The following is a 12,500-nucleotide window of genomic DNA, read 5'->3' on the forward strand; positions in this document are numbered from 1 at the left end:
TGACCGGCGTCCCATCCAGGTGGGGAACCTATACACCAAGGAAACCAGGAAAACGGCCCTTATGAGCCATGTGTGGTTCAAGAAGGTACAAACTACAGCCAAAAGCTGATTGTTTTGATCCTTTGCTAGAAGAATATCTACAAACTTTGCAGAAAGCTCTTGCCTCACTCCTCCCTACTGTCACACATAAACTTCACAACAATGATGCTTTAGCAAAAATTACCCCTGTAATATCCTTTTCTACTCTAGGTACAAGGCCTGAAATTTGGGGGGAGGAGGTCAGTTAATTAGAACGATCCCAGTACACAACTGGTACTTAATTTATTGACCCCAAAAGGATGAAAGGCAAAATTGACCTAAGTGGAATTTGAACTCAGAACGTAAAGACACACAAAATAATGCTAAGCATTTCGCCCGGCACTGGGATAGATGTAATCGACTTAATCCCTTTGTTTGTCCCCTCTATGTTTAGCCTCCTGTGGGCAATAAAGAAATAAATTTCATGAGTAACTTGTTCTGATGATTGTATCAACCAGAACCCTCAATGTTGTAATCACTTAGTGATGTTGGTAGCATTGGCGGTAAACAGTAGTAGCAGAATGGAATTGGTGCTGGTGGTGACAAGGGAATTTCTGAGAAATTTAACAATTATTTTCAAAGCATTAAATTTGTGTAGGTAGATGGGTAGGGGAAAGGTAGTTGTGGTGGCTGAATCTCTCTGAGGACTACATTAAGGGTACACATGTCTGTGGAGTGCAAGCCGCTCCATTGATTGGATCAACTGGAACCCTCGTTGTTATAACTTACAGAGTGCCAGCACCATCTGAGCATGATCGTTGCCAGAGCAGCTGACTGGCTTCCATGCGGGTGGCACATAAAAAATACCATTCAAACGGGATCGTTATCAGCGTCGCCTCAGTGGCACATGAAAAACATTCAAGCGAGGTCATTGCCAGTGCCATTGGATTGGCTCCTGTGCAGGTGGCACGTAAACAACACCACTTGAGCGTGGCCGTTGCCAGAACCACCTGACTGGCCCTCATGCTGGTGGCATGTAAAAGCACCCACTACACTCTTGGAATGGTTGGCATTAGGAAGAAACTCTGCCAGATCAGATTGGAGCCTAGTGCAGCCTTTGGGTTCGCCAGTCCTCAATCAAATCGTCCAACCCATGCCAGCATGGAAAGCGGATGTTAAACGATGATGATGATGATGATGATATGATAATGAAGGGGGTTAAACAACAACCATTTATCACAATTGTTATCACTGCTGCTACCATCACAGAGCCAATACCATTTCAACTCCTAACGCAACAACCATCATACGCCTGTAAAACCACCACCACTACACTACAACCACTACCACCACCATAATCACTATTATAGTGACCATACGTCTCCATTGCAACAACAAACACAACTACCATAACTGCCACCACCACCACCACCCGTCATCACAATCATCATCATTGTCACCATTACTATCACCAACGTCCTCATGACTACCATCATCATTCCCCCAACCACAGCACCACCATCACCAACACTATCATCACTATCACCACCACCACCACCACCACCATCATCATCATCATCACCCAACCACAGCACCAGCACCATCAGCAGCAGCACCACCATCATCTTCACTATCACCACTAACACCACCACCGCCACCACCAACATCATCATCATCATCATCATCATCACCACCACCACCACACTCATCCAACTCTCGCACCACACCATCATCACCACACCATCATTATCACTTCACCATCACCACCATCTTCATCATATCACCACCCAACCACACCACTACCACCACATAACACCACCATCAGCACCACCAGCACACCATTATCATCACTATCACCACTAACACCACCACCACCACTACCATCATTATCACTATCAGCACCACCATCATCACCACCTACCTCATCATCAACTATCAATACCACCAACCACTACCTATCTCACCACCACTACCACCACCATCATCAGCATCATCATCACCCAACCACAGCACCACTACCATCAGCAGCAGCACCACCACCACCATCAGCAGCACCACCATCATCATCATCATCATCACCACCACCACTACCATCATCATCACTATCACCACCACCACCATCATCATCATCACTACCACCACCATCACCATCTATTATCATCAATCATTATCACTCACTACCACCACCCATCCACATATCACCGTCACCACCACCAATCCTCTGTCCATCAACCCAGTCACCACCACCACCACCGCCACCAATACCACAACCAAGCGTTTCTTACATATCCCAGTGATTATCTTTCATTACCTAGAATTGATCTGTTTCGGTTTACAATGACAGGAGACACACAGCGAAGGATTAACAGATTTTTAAATGAGAGACTGAATGAGGGATTAAGTTACTCCCCCCCTCTCACACACACACATCTGACTGTTAATCTCATCTTCCTTGTCATATACATATATACATGCATACACACATACACGCACATACATACATACATACATATATATATATATATATATATATATATATATATATACATACACATATATACATATGTATATATATGTACATATGTATGTATATACATATATATTTGTATATACATATACATATATATATATATATACACATACACACATGCATATATATATATACACATACATGCATATATATATATATACACACACATGTATATATATATAATGCATATATATATATATACACGCACATGTATATATATAATATATATACACATATATACACAATTACAGGTGAGATGTCACATATCACTTATATAATTTGATTAAACCTACATTCTAAGCTAACAGTAATGAAAAAGTAATGATGGGGGTGAGGTGGGGATGGAGTAGGTGGTGGTGTTTCAGATGGCTGAGGTTGGAGGGGGGTTGAGACTATGAGCTGGGATGAAACTGGGGAGGAGGACAAGGATATTAAAAGAGGGTGGTAGAGGAAACTGTAATCATGGAGGGGAGGCATTGACAACATTGATAATGGTGGAGAAAGAATATGTTGTGTTGTATATATATATATATATATATATATATATACATATATATATATATATATTATATATATACAGGCGTAGGAGTGGCTGTGTGGTAAGTAGCTTGCTTACGAACCACATGGTTCTGGGTTCAGTCCCACTGCGTGACATCTTGGACAAGTGTCCTCTACTATAGCCTCTGGCCAACCAAAGCCTTGTGAGTGGATTTGGTAGACGGAAACTGAAAGAAGCCCATCTATCTATATATATATATATATATACATATACACACATACGATAGACTTCTTTCAGTTCCCATCTACCAAATCCACTCACAAGGCTTTGGTCGGCCCAAGGCTATAGTAGAAGACACTTGCCCAAGGTGCCACACAGTGGGGCTGAACCCAGAACCATGTGGTTGGGATGCAAGCTTCTTACCACACAGTCACGCCTGCGTCTATATCATGACCTGCTTTAAGTTTCTTTTCTACTCTAGGCACAAGGCCCGAAATGTTTAGGGAGTGGTTGCCAGTCGATTAGATCGACCCAGTATGCAACTGGTACTTAATTTATCGATGCAGAAATGATGAAAGGCATCGTCGATGGTGGAATTTGAACTCAGAACATAAAGACGGACGAAATACCGGTAAACACTTTGTTTGGTGTGCTAGTATTTCTTATTTCTTTATTGCCCACAAGGGGCTAAACATAGAGGGGACAAACAAGGACAGACAAAGGCATTAAGTCGATTACATCAACCCCAGTGCGTAACTGGGGCTTAATTTATCGACTCCGAAAGGATGAAGGGTAAAATCAACCTCGGCGGAATTTGAACTCAGAACATAAAGACAGACGAAATACCTATTTCTTTATTGCCCACAAGGGGCTAAACATAGAGGGGACAAACAAGGACACACAACGGGATTAAGTCGATTACATCAACCCCAGTGCGTAACTGGGGTTTAATTTATCGACCCCGAAAGGATGAAAGGCAAAGTCAACCTCAGCGGAATTTGAACTCAGAACGTAGCGGCGGACCAAATACCTATTTCTTTATTATCCACAAGGGGCTAAACACAGAGGGACAAACAAGGACAGACATAGGTATTAAGTCGATTACATCGACCCCAGTGCGTGACTGGTACTTAATTTATCGACCCCGAAAGGATGAAAGGCAAAGTCGACCTCGGCGGAATTTGAACTCACAACGTAACGACAGACGAAATACGGCTACGCATTTCGCCCGGCGTGCTAACGTTTCTGCCAGCTCGCCGCCTTGACCTGCTTTCAGTTTCTGTCTACCAAATCCACTCGCAAAGCTTTTGTCGACCCAAGGCGTATAGCAGAAGTGATTCGCCAAGGCGGCGAGCTGGTAGAAACGTTAGCACGCCGGGCGAAATGCGTAGCCGTATTTCGTCTGCCGTTACGTTCTGAGTTCAAATTCCGCCAAGGTCGACTTTGCCTTTCATCCTTTCAGGGTCGATAAATTAAGTGCCAGTTTCGCACTGGGGTCGATGTAATCGACTTAATCTCCTTGTTTGTCCTCTCTGTGTTTAGCCCCTTGTGGGCAATAAAGAAATAAGAAGTGATTCGCCCAAGGTACCATGCTGTGGAGAACTGTACCCGGAACAATATGACTGTGAAACATTTATATAAACATAAACACACGCATGAATATAAACGTGCACATTCACGGAAGCTGCTCCGCCTGCATGTATCAAAAACAATTTACTTAACTTTCTCCAGACACGCACGCATGCGAACACACACACACACACACATACACACACACACACACACACACACACAAATACACACACATTCAAGCACACTCCACTCCCCCTCATCCTGACATCCCACTTGTACACACGCAACACCCAACCTTCAACCGATCAACAACGCAACCATCTTAGCCTGCCCTCATCACACACACACACACACACAACGCAACGTCATCACACACACACACAACGCAACGTCATACACACACACACACACAGTTCCACACCACCCCCGTCTCTCCCCTACTTCTCTCTCTCTCTCTCTCTCTCACTAAATTCGGACACATTCATGTCCCACTCACTCTAGACTCTACCCTCTCCCCCCCTCCAGTCATCTCAACAACACGTTTTGTCTATCCTAAACATAAACACACAAACGCCAAAAGCCCAACCCTCCTCTCTCTCTCTCTCTCTCTCCCACACACACACACACTCACAACAGAAAAAAAACCCGCCAGTCCAGATGTATAAGAGATTCTCAAAGAAACACTGGCTCTTTCTTTATTGGTCCACATTAAAGAAACTTGGCTGCAATGACGTTGTTTAACGATAACTTATACACACTCACACACGAACAATCTCAGGGTGCATACGTACATGCATATATACATGCAAATATGCACACAGATGCAGACGCATTTACGCAAATAGTGCACAGACACGTAACATATACGAACCCGTACGCACAATAACAAACACAAAGATACGCACACACCCGCGATAATACGCAGATACGCATACAAACACTTTTATGGGCGTAAAAGTTTAATTTTCCGAATTAACAAAACATATCTAGTGCCAAAAATAACACACACACACACACACACACGATCGTTCACACTCTCACAAACAGATACATATACATCGTAGCAAAAACAACACATAAAAAAAACTTTCAGACACACACTCACATACACACCATACAAACTGCCCTCACTTCCGCGAATCCCAACACAAAAAAAGTACACAACGTAAATAATAAAAAAAGCACTTTTCACGCACAAGCGTAGACTTTCAGACACACACGTAAAACTGTTCTTGCTCTCACAAACATTACGCACCCACCACCCGAAAAAAAACCCCACTTTCAGACACACACACTTGCGCACGCGTATATAAATGCAACCACACTCATTCTCACAAATACAAACACACACACACACACACACACACACACACACACACACACTCTCCCTCTCTCTCTCTCTCTCTCTCTCTCTCTCTCTTTGTTAACCTTTCTAATATTGTTTTCTGCTTTTTGGGTGCGAGTGTGTGTGTAGGTCAGTCCATATCTACTTCTCGTGCAAAAAAATGGGTTCGAAAGTTCAGTAAATATTTAAATATTTTTGCGTATACAAAGAGACACAGGCGTAGCTGTGGGGTAAGAAGTTGCTTTCCATCCACATAGTGTCGGGTTCAGTTCCACTGCATGGCACCTTGGTGAAATGTCTTCTACTAGGGTCTTGGGCCGACCAAAGCTTAGTGAGTGGATTTGGTAGAAAGAAACTGAAAGAAGCCCAGCCCATCATATATACACAGGGTGCTATGGGTAAATTGTTGCCATTTTATATTTTTAATTTCGTGCATGTGCATTGTTCATTTTTCATTTTGTCCACTGCACAGTATCGTAGGGTCAGTTGGGCACTGTCTGCAACAAAAACAGCCATGATGCAATTCTCTCTGCCAGAAATTTGGAAATGACATGTAGTACTGCTTAGTATTCACACCAGAAGCACCTATATGAACACTTCAGAGTGTTTGGACGTCAATCTGAGGTCAGTGCAATCTGAGGACATGTACCGAGAGTCATAAAAAAATCAAACATTCAGTCAACATAATGGTGTTTGGAATGATCACTAGTGATGGCAACATTATGCCTCCATTCATCATCCCACATGGCCACAGACTCAACACAGAGGCCTACATCAAGTGCTTGGAGGCTGTAGTGCTGCTCTGGGTGAAAAGGGTGGCTGCTGGGAGACCTTGTCTGGCAACAGGACTCTGCACCATGCCACAATTTCTGCGACCCTAATATCTGGCCACCTAACTCCCCAGACTGTAACCCCCTTGATTATTATGTGTGGGGTGCAGTTACGTGAGAGACCAACAAAACTCCTTATAACACCAAGGATGAATCGAAAACAAGGATTATGGCTGCATTCACCAACTTAAACAAGGACAGAAACAAGTCATCAATAAACGATGAGGTATAATATTACAGGAAAGTGAATTGTGGTTAATTGATTTCATTAAAATTATTTTTAATTACCATATAGGCGCAGGAGTTGCTGTGTGGTAAGTAGCTTGCTAACCAACCACATGGTTCCAGGTTCAGTCCCACTGCGTGGAACCTTGGGCAAGTGTCTTCTACTATAGCCTCAGGACAACCGAAGCCTTGTGAGTGGATTTGGTAGACGGAAACTGAAAGAAGCTCGTTGTAGATTCTTATTTATATATATATGTATGTGTCTGTGTTTGTCCCCCTACCATCGCTTGACAACTGATGTTGGTGTGTTTACGTTCCCGCAACTTAGCGGTTCGGCAAAAGAGACCGATAAGTACTAGGCTTCCAAAGAACAAGTCCTGGGGGTCGATTTGTTCGACTAAAGGCGGTGCTCCAGCATGGTCGCAGTCAAATGACTAAAACAAATAAAAGAATATATATATATATCACCATGACCGACCAGGGTATCAGATGTTGCAACACATCGCTGGTCACAATGCGCTTTGCATTGTTTTAGCCTGCAAATGATGCCACACTGCTGGCTAAACAGCAGGCCAACAGAAGAAAGAGTGAGAGAAAGTTGTGGTAAAAGAGTACAGCAGGGATCGCCACCTTTAGGTGGGTTGGTATGAAGAGGGACTTTTTGTTACCATATTCCTGTTGAAACACACTGTCTTTGTTTCTGATAATTTTGAGGACTAAACAGAACAGGAAGTGACACATGGGATGGAGAGTCACTGAAGAGGTCACAGGAGGTGTGACGAAAGATTCTAGACAAAGGACACTAAAATAGGAATAATTATAAAGCTGAAGAGAGGATCAAATATATAGTGTGTGTGTGTGGTTAATTGGCAAAAAATATGACCATCCCCAAATATAGCAATACAAGCAAAACGCACCCCCTCCCCGTCTAATGGATGCTGCTGAGGTGTCAAACATTTAGACTAAATCTTTTTTTGGTCTCTTAAATATACTGCGTTTTGTGGCATTATTTCAAGCTAGCCAGCTTTTTTTGCGCAAACTGCATGTGCATTTTTCTCGCGTACATGTAGTATCAATGGCAACAGCTGATGTACTTGCGCGTACAACTGCACGTTCCCACAGCTTTATTGACCGCATTCTCACCTGGAATCGATTTTGTTATTTTTCCAAATACCATCGGTATCTACATATCAAATTTGAGCGCAGTCGGATGGAGAATGCTTGAGATCCTAGAAGACACACACACACACACAGACAGAACGGATTTTATATAATCTCTCTATATATAAAGCTGAGGTTGTCTGTGTATGGCAGGTTTGGTAGCCTTCAACTAACACTATCTCCTCTGAGACCCTGTGGTGCAAGTTGACCAAAATTGAGAGTATGATAGAAGAAAGCTTGCTCTTCCTTCCGTTGAAGAAAAAATTCAGATAGGACCATGTTAAGACCAAAAATTATTTACATCAAAAAGGTGATTTTTTTTCTATGAAAATCCCTAATTTTTACGATTTTTTTACTGCTGTGTCACCATTTTTCGGTGTATTTCAACCAGAAAAATGTTCACCTAAAGAGAATAACAAGCTACATAATGTAAAATTTTTACTTTTCAAAAATTCCAATTCTAAAGGGTCGAAACAAACCCGAGCAACACCGGGCGATACTGCTAGTAGATAATAAAAAAGAATTTTGATAAAATAAGTTTGTCTTTATTAAGCTGGTATTTGGATGATGAGTTAGCATGAAATTTTGATGGCAGGCTTTAATGTAGATTATTTAACCCTTTTGTTAGGGTCTTACTTCAGATCATTTTAAAGCATGCAGTTTATATCATAGATCTAAATTTAAATCTTCCACCAGCTTATTCTTCATTATTTTCAAAGTTAAATTAAACAAAAAGCAGCACATTTCAACAGAAATATGATAACAAGATGGTTAAAGATACTTTCCTCCCTCAGTTCCAACCAATCTCGGAAGTTCTGTAGAGGGTCATTGGCACAAATATCCCTCTTGTGTATAAGATTGACTGCGACCATACTGAAGCACTGTCTTTTAGTCAAGCAAATCGACACCAGGATTTATTATTTAGAAGCCTAGTACTTATTCTATTGGTCTCTTTTGCCGAACTGCTAAGTTACGGGGACATAAACACACCAGCATCAGTTGCCAAGCGATGTTGGAAGGACAAACACAGACACACAAACATATACACACACTTACATACATACATACATATATATATATATATATATATACACGCACATATATTACGATGGGCTTCTTTCAGTTTCCATCTACCAAATCCACTCACAAGGCTTTGGTCAGCCCGAGGCTATATAGTAGAAGACACTTGCCCAAGGTGCCACGCAGTGGGAATGAACCCAGAACCATGTGGTTGGAAAGCAAGCTACTTACCACACAACCACTCCTTTGCCCTTAAATAAATAAATAAAATCATGACTTATCTAAAGCTGTTTAACAACAATGCCAACATAACTCTGGTTGTTAGACTGAGTCTTCTTCATAAAATTATTGAGCCAGGATGTATATAACAAAATTATTGAGCAAAGATGTATATAATAAAATATCTTGTTAAAGAAGACTATAGAATTTGACTTATCAAAGCTGAATTTCCATCTCACGACTTAAGTTTCATGTCATTTCAATCTTTTGGCAAGAGGTTACAACTTGGCTTTCATGGTATATTTATATTCATTGAAGGAATTGTGATCTCATACCTGTGCTTGTTCATTGGTTTGTAACAGTTCTCACCTAAAGATCACAGTGGCATGAAACTAAAGTTGTGAGATAGCAATTCAGTTTCGATAAACCATGAACTCTACAACTTGCATCAAGCACTCCTCTCTCATTCATCTGACAAATTTCAATATTGGTTTATGTGTGTGTATTCATATATATGTATATAACAAACTAAGAAAAGAGATTCTGTGTGGTCATTCAACATCATATAAACGGCAGCTAACCGGCCCTCAAAGCACTCACTGCCATATTTATTAAAAGACACACTGAACAATGTATTTTCTCTCTTGCCTCCCAACCACATGGTTCTGTTTCAGTCCCACAGCATGGCACTTGGGCAAGCGTCTTCTACTACAGCCCTAGGCTAACCAAAGCCTTGTCTGTGAATTTGGCAGACAGAAACTGAAAGAAACCCATCATATATATGTGAGTCTGTGTCTGTGTTTGTCTCCCATCACAACCACCACTTGACAACCGGTGTTGGTGTGTTTACATCCTTGAAACTTAACTAGACTTAAAAAAAGACAAAACTAAGTCCTGGGGTCAATTTGACCAAAGGAAATCTTTGCAAAGAGGTGCACCAGCATGGCTGCAATCAAATGACCGAAACAAATAAAAGATACATACTAAAAAACAACAAAAAAGGCAGGATGGTCACAGTTGGACTGCCTTTGATCATCATTTCTTCCTGACCATGACTAACCCATGGGGATGAACAACAACAACAAAAACAGTAGCAATATAACAGGTAAGACAAAAAAAATACTTACATGCTTAGAAAAAACAGAATAACACTAAATATAATTGCAATGATATCCATATTAACGAACTCCAGTAACGAGACAAGGACATTTGTGATATAAATTTATGTTGTTGTGGCTGTCGTTTGTTCTATCTTGTCTGTCCTCCCTGTTGAAGACTCCTATTTTGACAATGATCGTTATTGATAACTGAATGGGAACAATTAAAAATGAATGTAATCTTTGCTTGAATATGAGAGAAATGATTGGTTAATCCAGTACAACACAATAGAAAGAGAGAGAGAGAAGATAGATTTAGGGTAACTTTAATCTTGACTCATCATCAGACAGTTATAATAATTTCACGTGCACGTGCACAAATTTATATACACAGATACATATACAGACAAACACACACTCATATAGGTATACATACACACATATATATATATATACATACATATATATATACATATATACATATATATATAATATATACGTACATCTACACATACATGCACACATATATACATACACACACTTATAATTACATACATACACATACATATATACAAACACACACTTATACATACATACATATACGCACAACACACACACATATATATACATATACACACTTATACATACATACACAAATATATATATATACACCACACATATATATATATGCACACATTTATATATACATATACACAAACACTTATACATACATACATACATATACATACACATATACACACAACACACACACATATACATACACACACACGTATATAAACACACATACTTATACATATATACATATATATACACACAACACACACACACACACATATATATATACACACACTTATACATACATACACACACACATTTATACATACATATATACACGCATATACACACAACACACACACACACTTATACATACATACATACATACACATGCATATATACACAAACACACACATGTATATATATTCTTTTATTCATTTACTCTATTACTTAACACACCGGCATCAGTTGTCAAGCGACGGTGGGAGGGGGGACAAACACAGACACACAAACATATATATATATTCGAGGGGCTTCTTTCAGTTTCCATCTACCAAATCCACTCACAAGGCTTTTTTAATTGGCTCGAGGCTATAGTAGAAGACACTTGCCCAAGGTGTCACGCAGTGGAACTGAACCCAGAACCATGTGGTTAGTAAGCAAGCTACTTACCATACACCCACTTCTGTGCCTAGAAATGAAATTATTGTGCACAGTGCTCAGGTGCACTACAACTCATCAAAGGTGCACACACTGTGCATAGAATTATGGACAAATGTCAGGAAAGTGAACAGTATATGAGTGATGATATATATGTATGCATGGTTCCGGGTTCAGTCCCACTGCGTGGCATCTTGGGCAAATGTCTTCTGCTATAGCCCCGGACCGACCAAAGCCTTGTGAGTGGATTTGGTAGACGGAAACTCAAAGAAGCCCCTCGTATATATGTATATATATATATATGTGTGTGTTTGTGTGTCTGTGTTTGTCCCCCTAGCATTGCTTGACAACCGATGCTGGTGTGTTTATGTCCCCATCACTTAGCGGTTCGGCAAAAGAGACCGATAGAATAAGTACTGGGCTTACAAAGAATAAGTCCTGGAGTCGATTTGCTCGACTAAAGGCGGTGCTCCAGCATGGCCGCAGTCAAATGACTGAAACAAGTAAAAAAAAAAAATACTCTGTGACCCCCTTTGGTCATGAATGACGATGGGATTGCACCTAGAAAGTTACCCTTCCAGGTACAAGTCTGGGCAAGGTTGTTTATGGAAGACCAGCAGTCGCCCATGCATACCAGCCTCCCCTCTCCACGCCACTGATGTTATCCGAGGAGAAAGCAAAGGTTGATACAACTTGGCACCAGTGATGTCGCAGCCCATTTCTACAGCTGAGTGAAGTGGAGCAACGT

At 40.9% G+C, this 12,500-nt stretch overlaps 1 protein-coding gene across 2 annotated transcripts in view; it reads right to left on the bottom strand.

Moving 5' to 3' along the window:
- The window catches only part of LOC115224317 (LIM domain kinase 2), a 248,799-nt gene that overhangs the window by 140,144 nt on the left and 96,155 nt on the right, over nt 1-12,500 (bottom strand). Inside the window, exon 1 of one of the 2 annotated variants that reach the window (XM_036513326.1) lies at nt 10,547-10,675. The exons of the other annotated variant lie outside the window; for it this stretch is intronic. Coding sequence (XP_036369219.1) covers nt 10,547-10,596 — 50 coding nt within the window. The 5' untranslated portion in view covers nt 10,597-10,675. Of the gene's footprint in view, nt 1-10,546; nt 10,676-12,500 lie in introns of those variants that run through there. 2 annotated transcript variants of the gene reach the window in all.

The sequence above is a fragment of the Octopus sinensis genome, linkage group LG25, assembly GCF_006345805.1.
Source record: "Octopus sinensis linkage group LG25, ASM634580v1, whole genome shotgun sequence".
Lineage (NCBI taxonomy): Eukaryota > Metazoa > Mollusca > Cephalopoda > Octopoda > Octopodidae > Octopus > Octopus sinensis.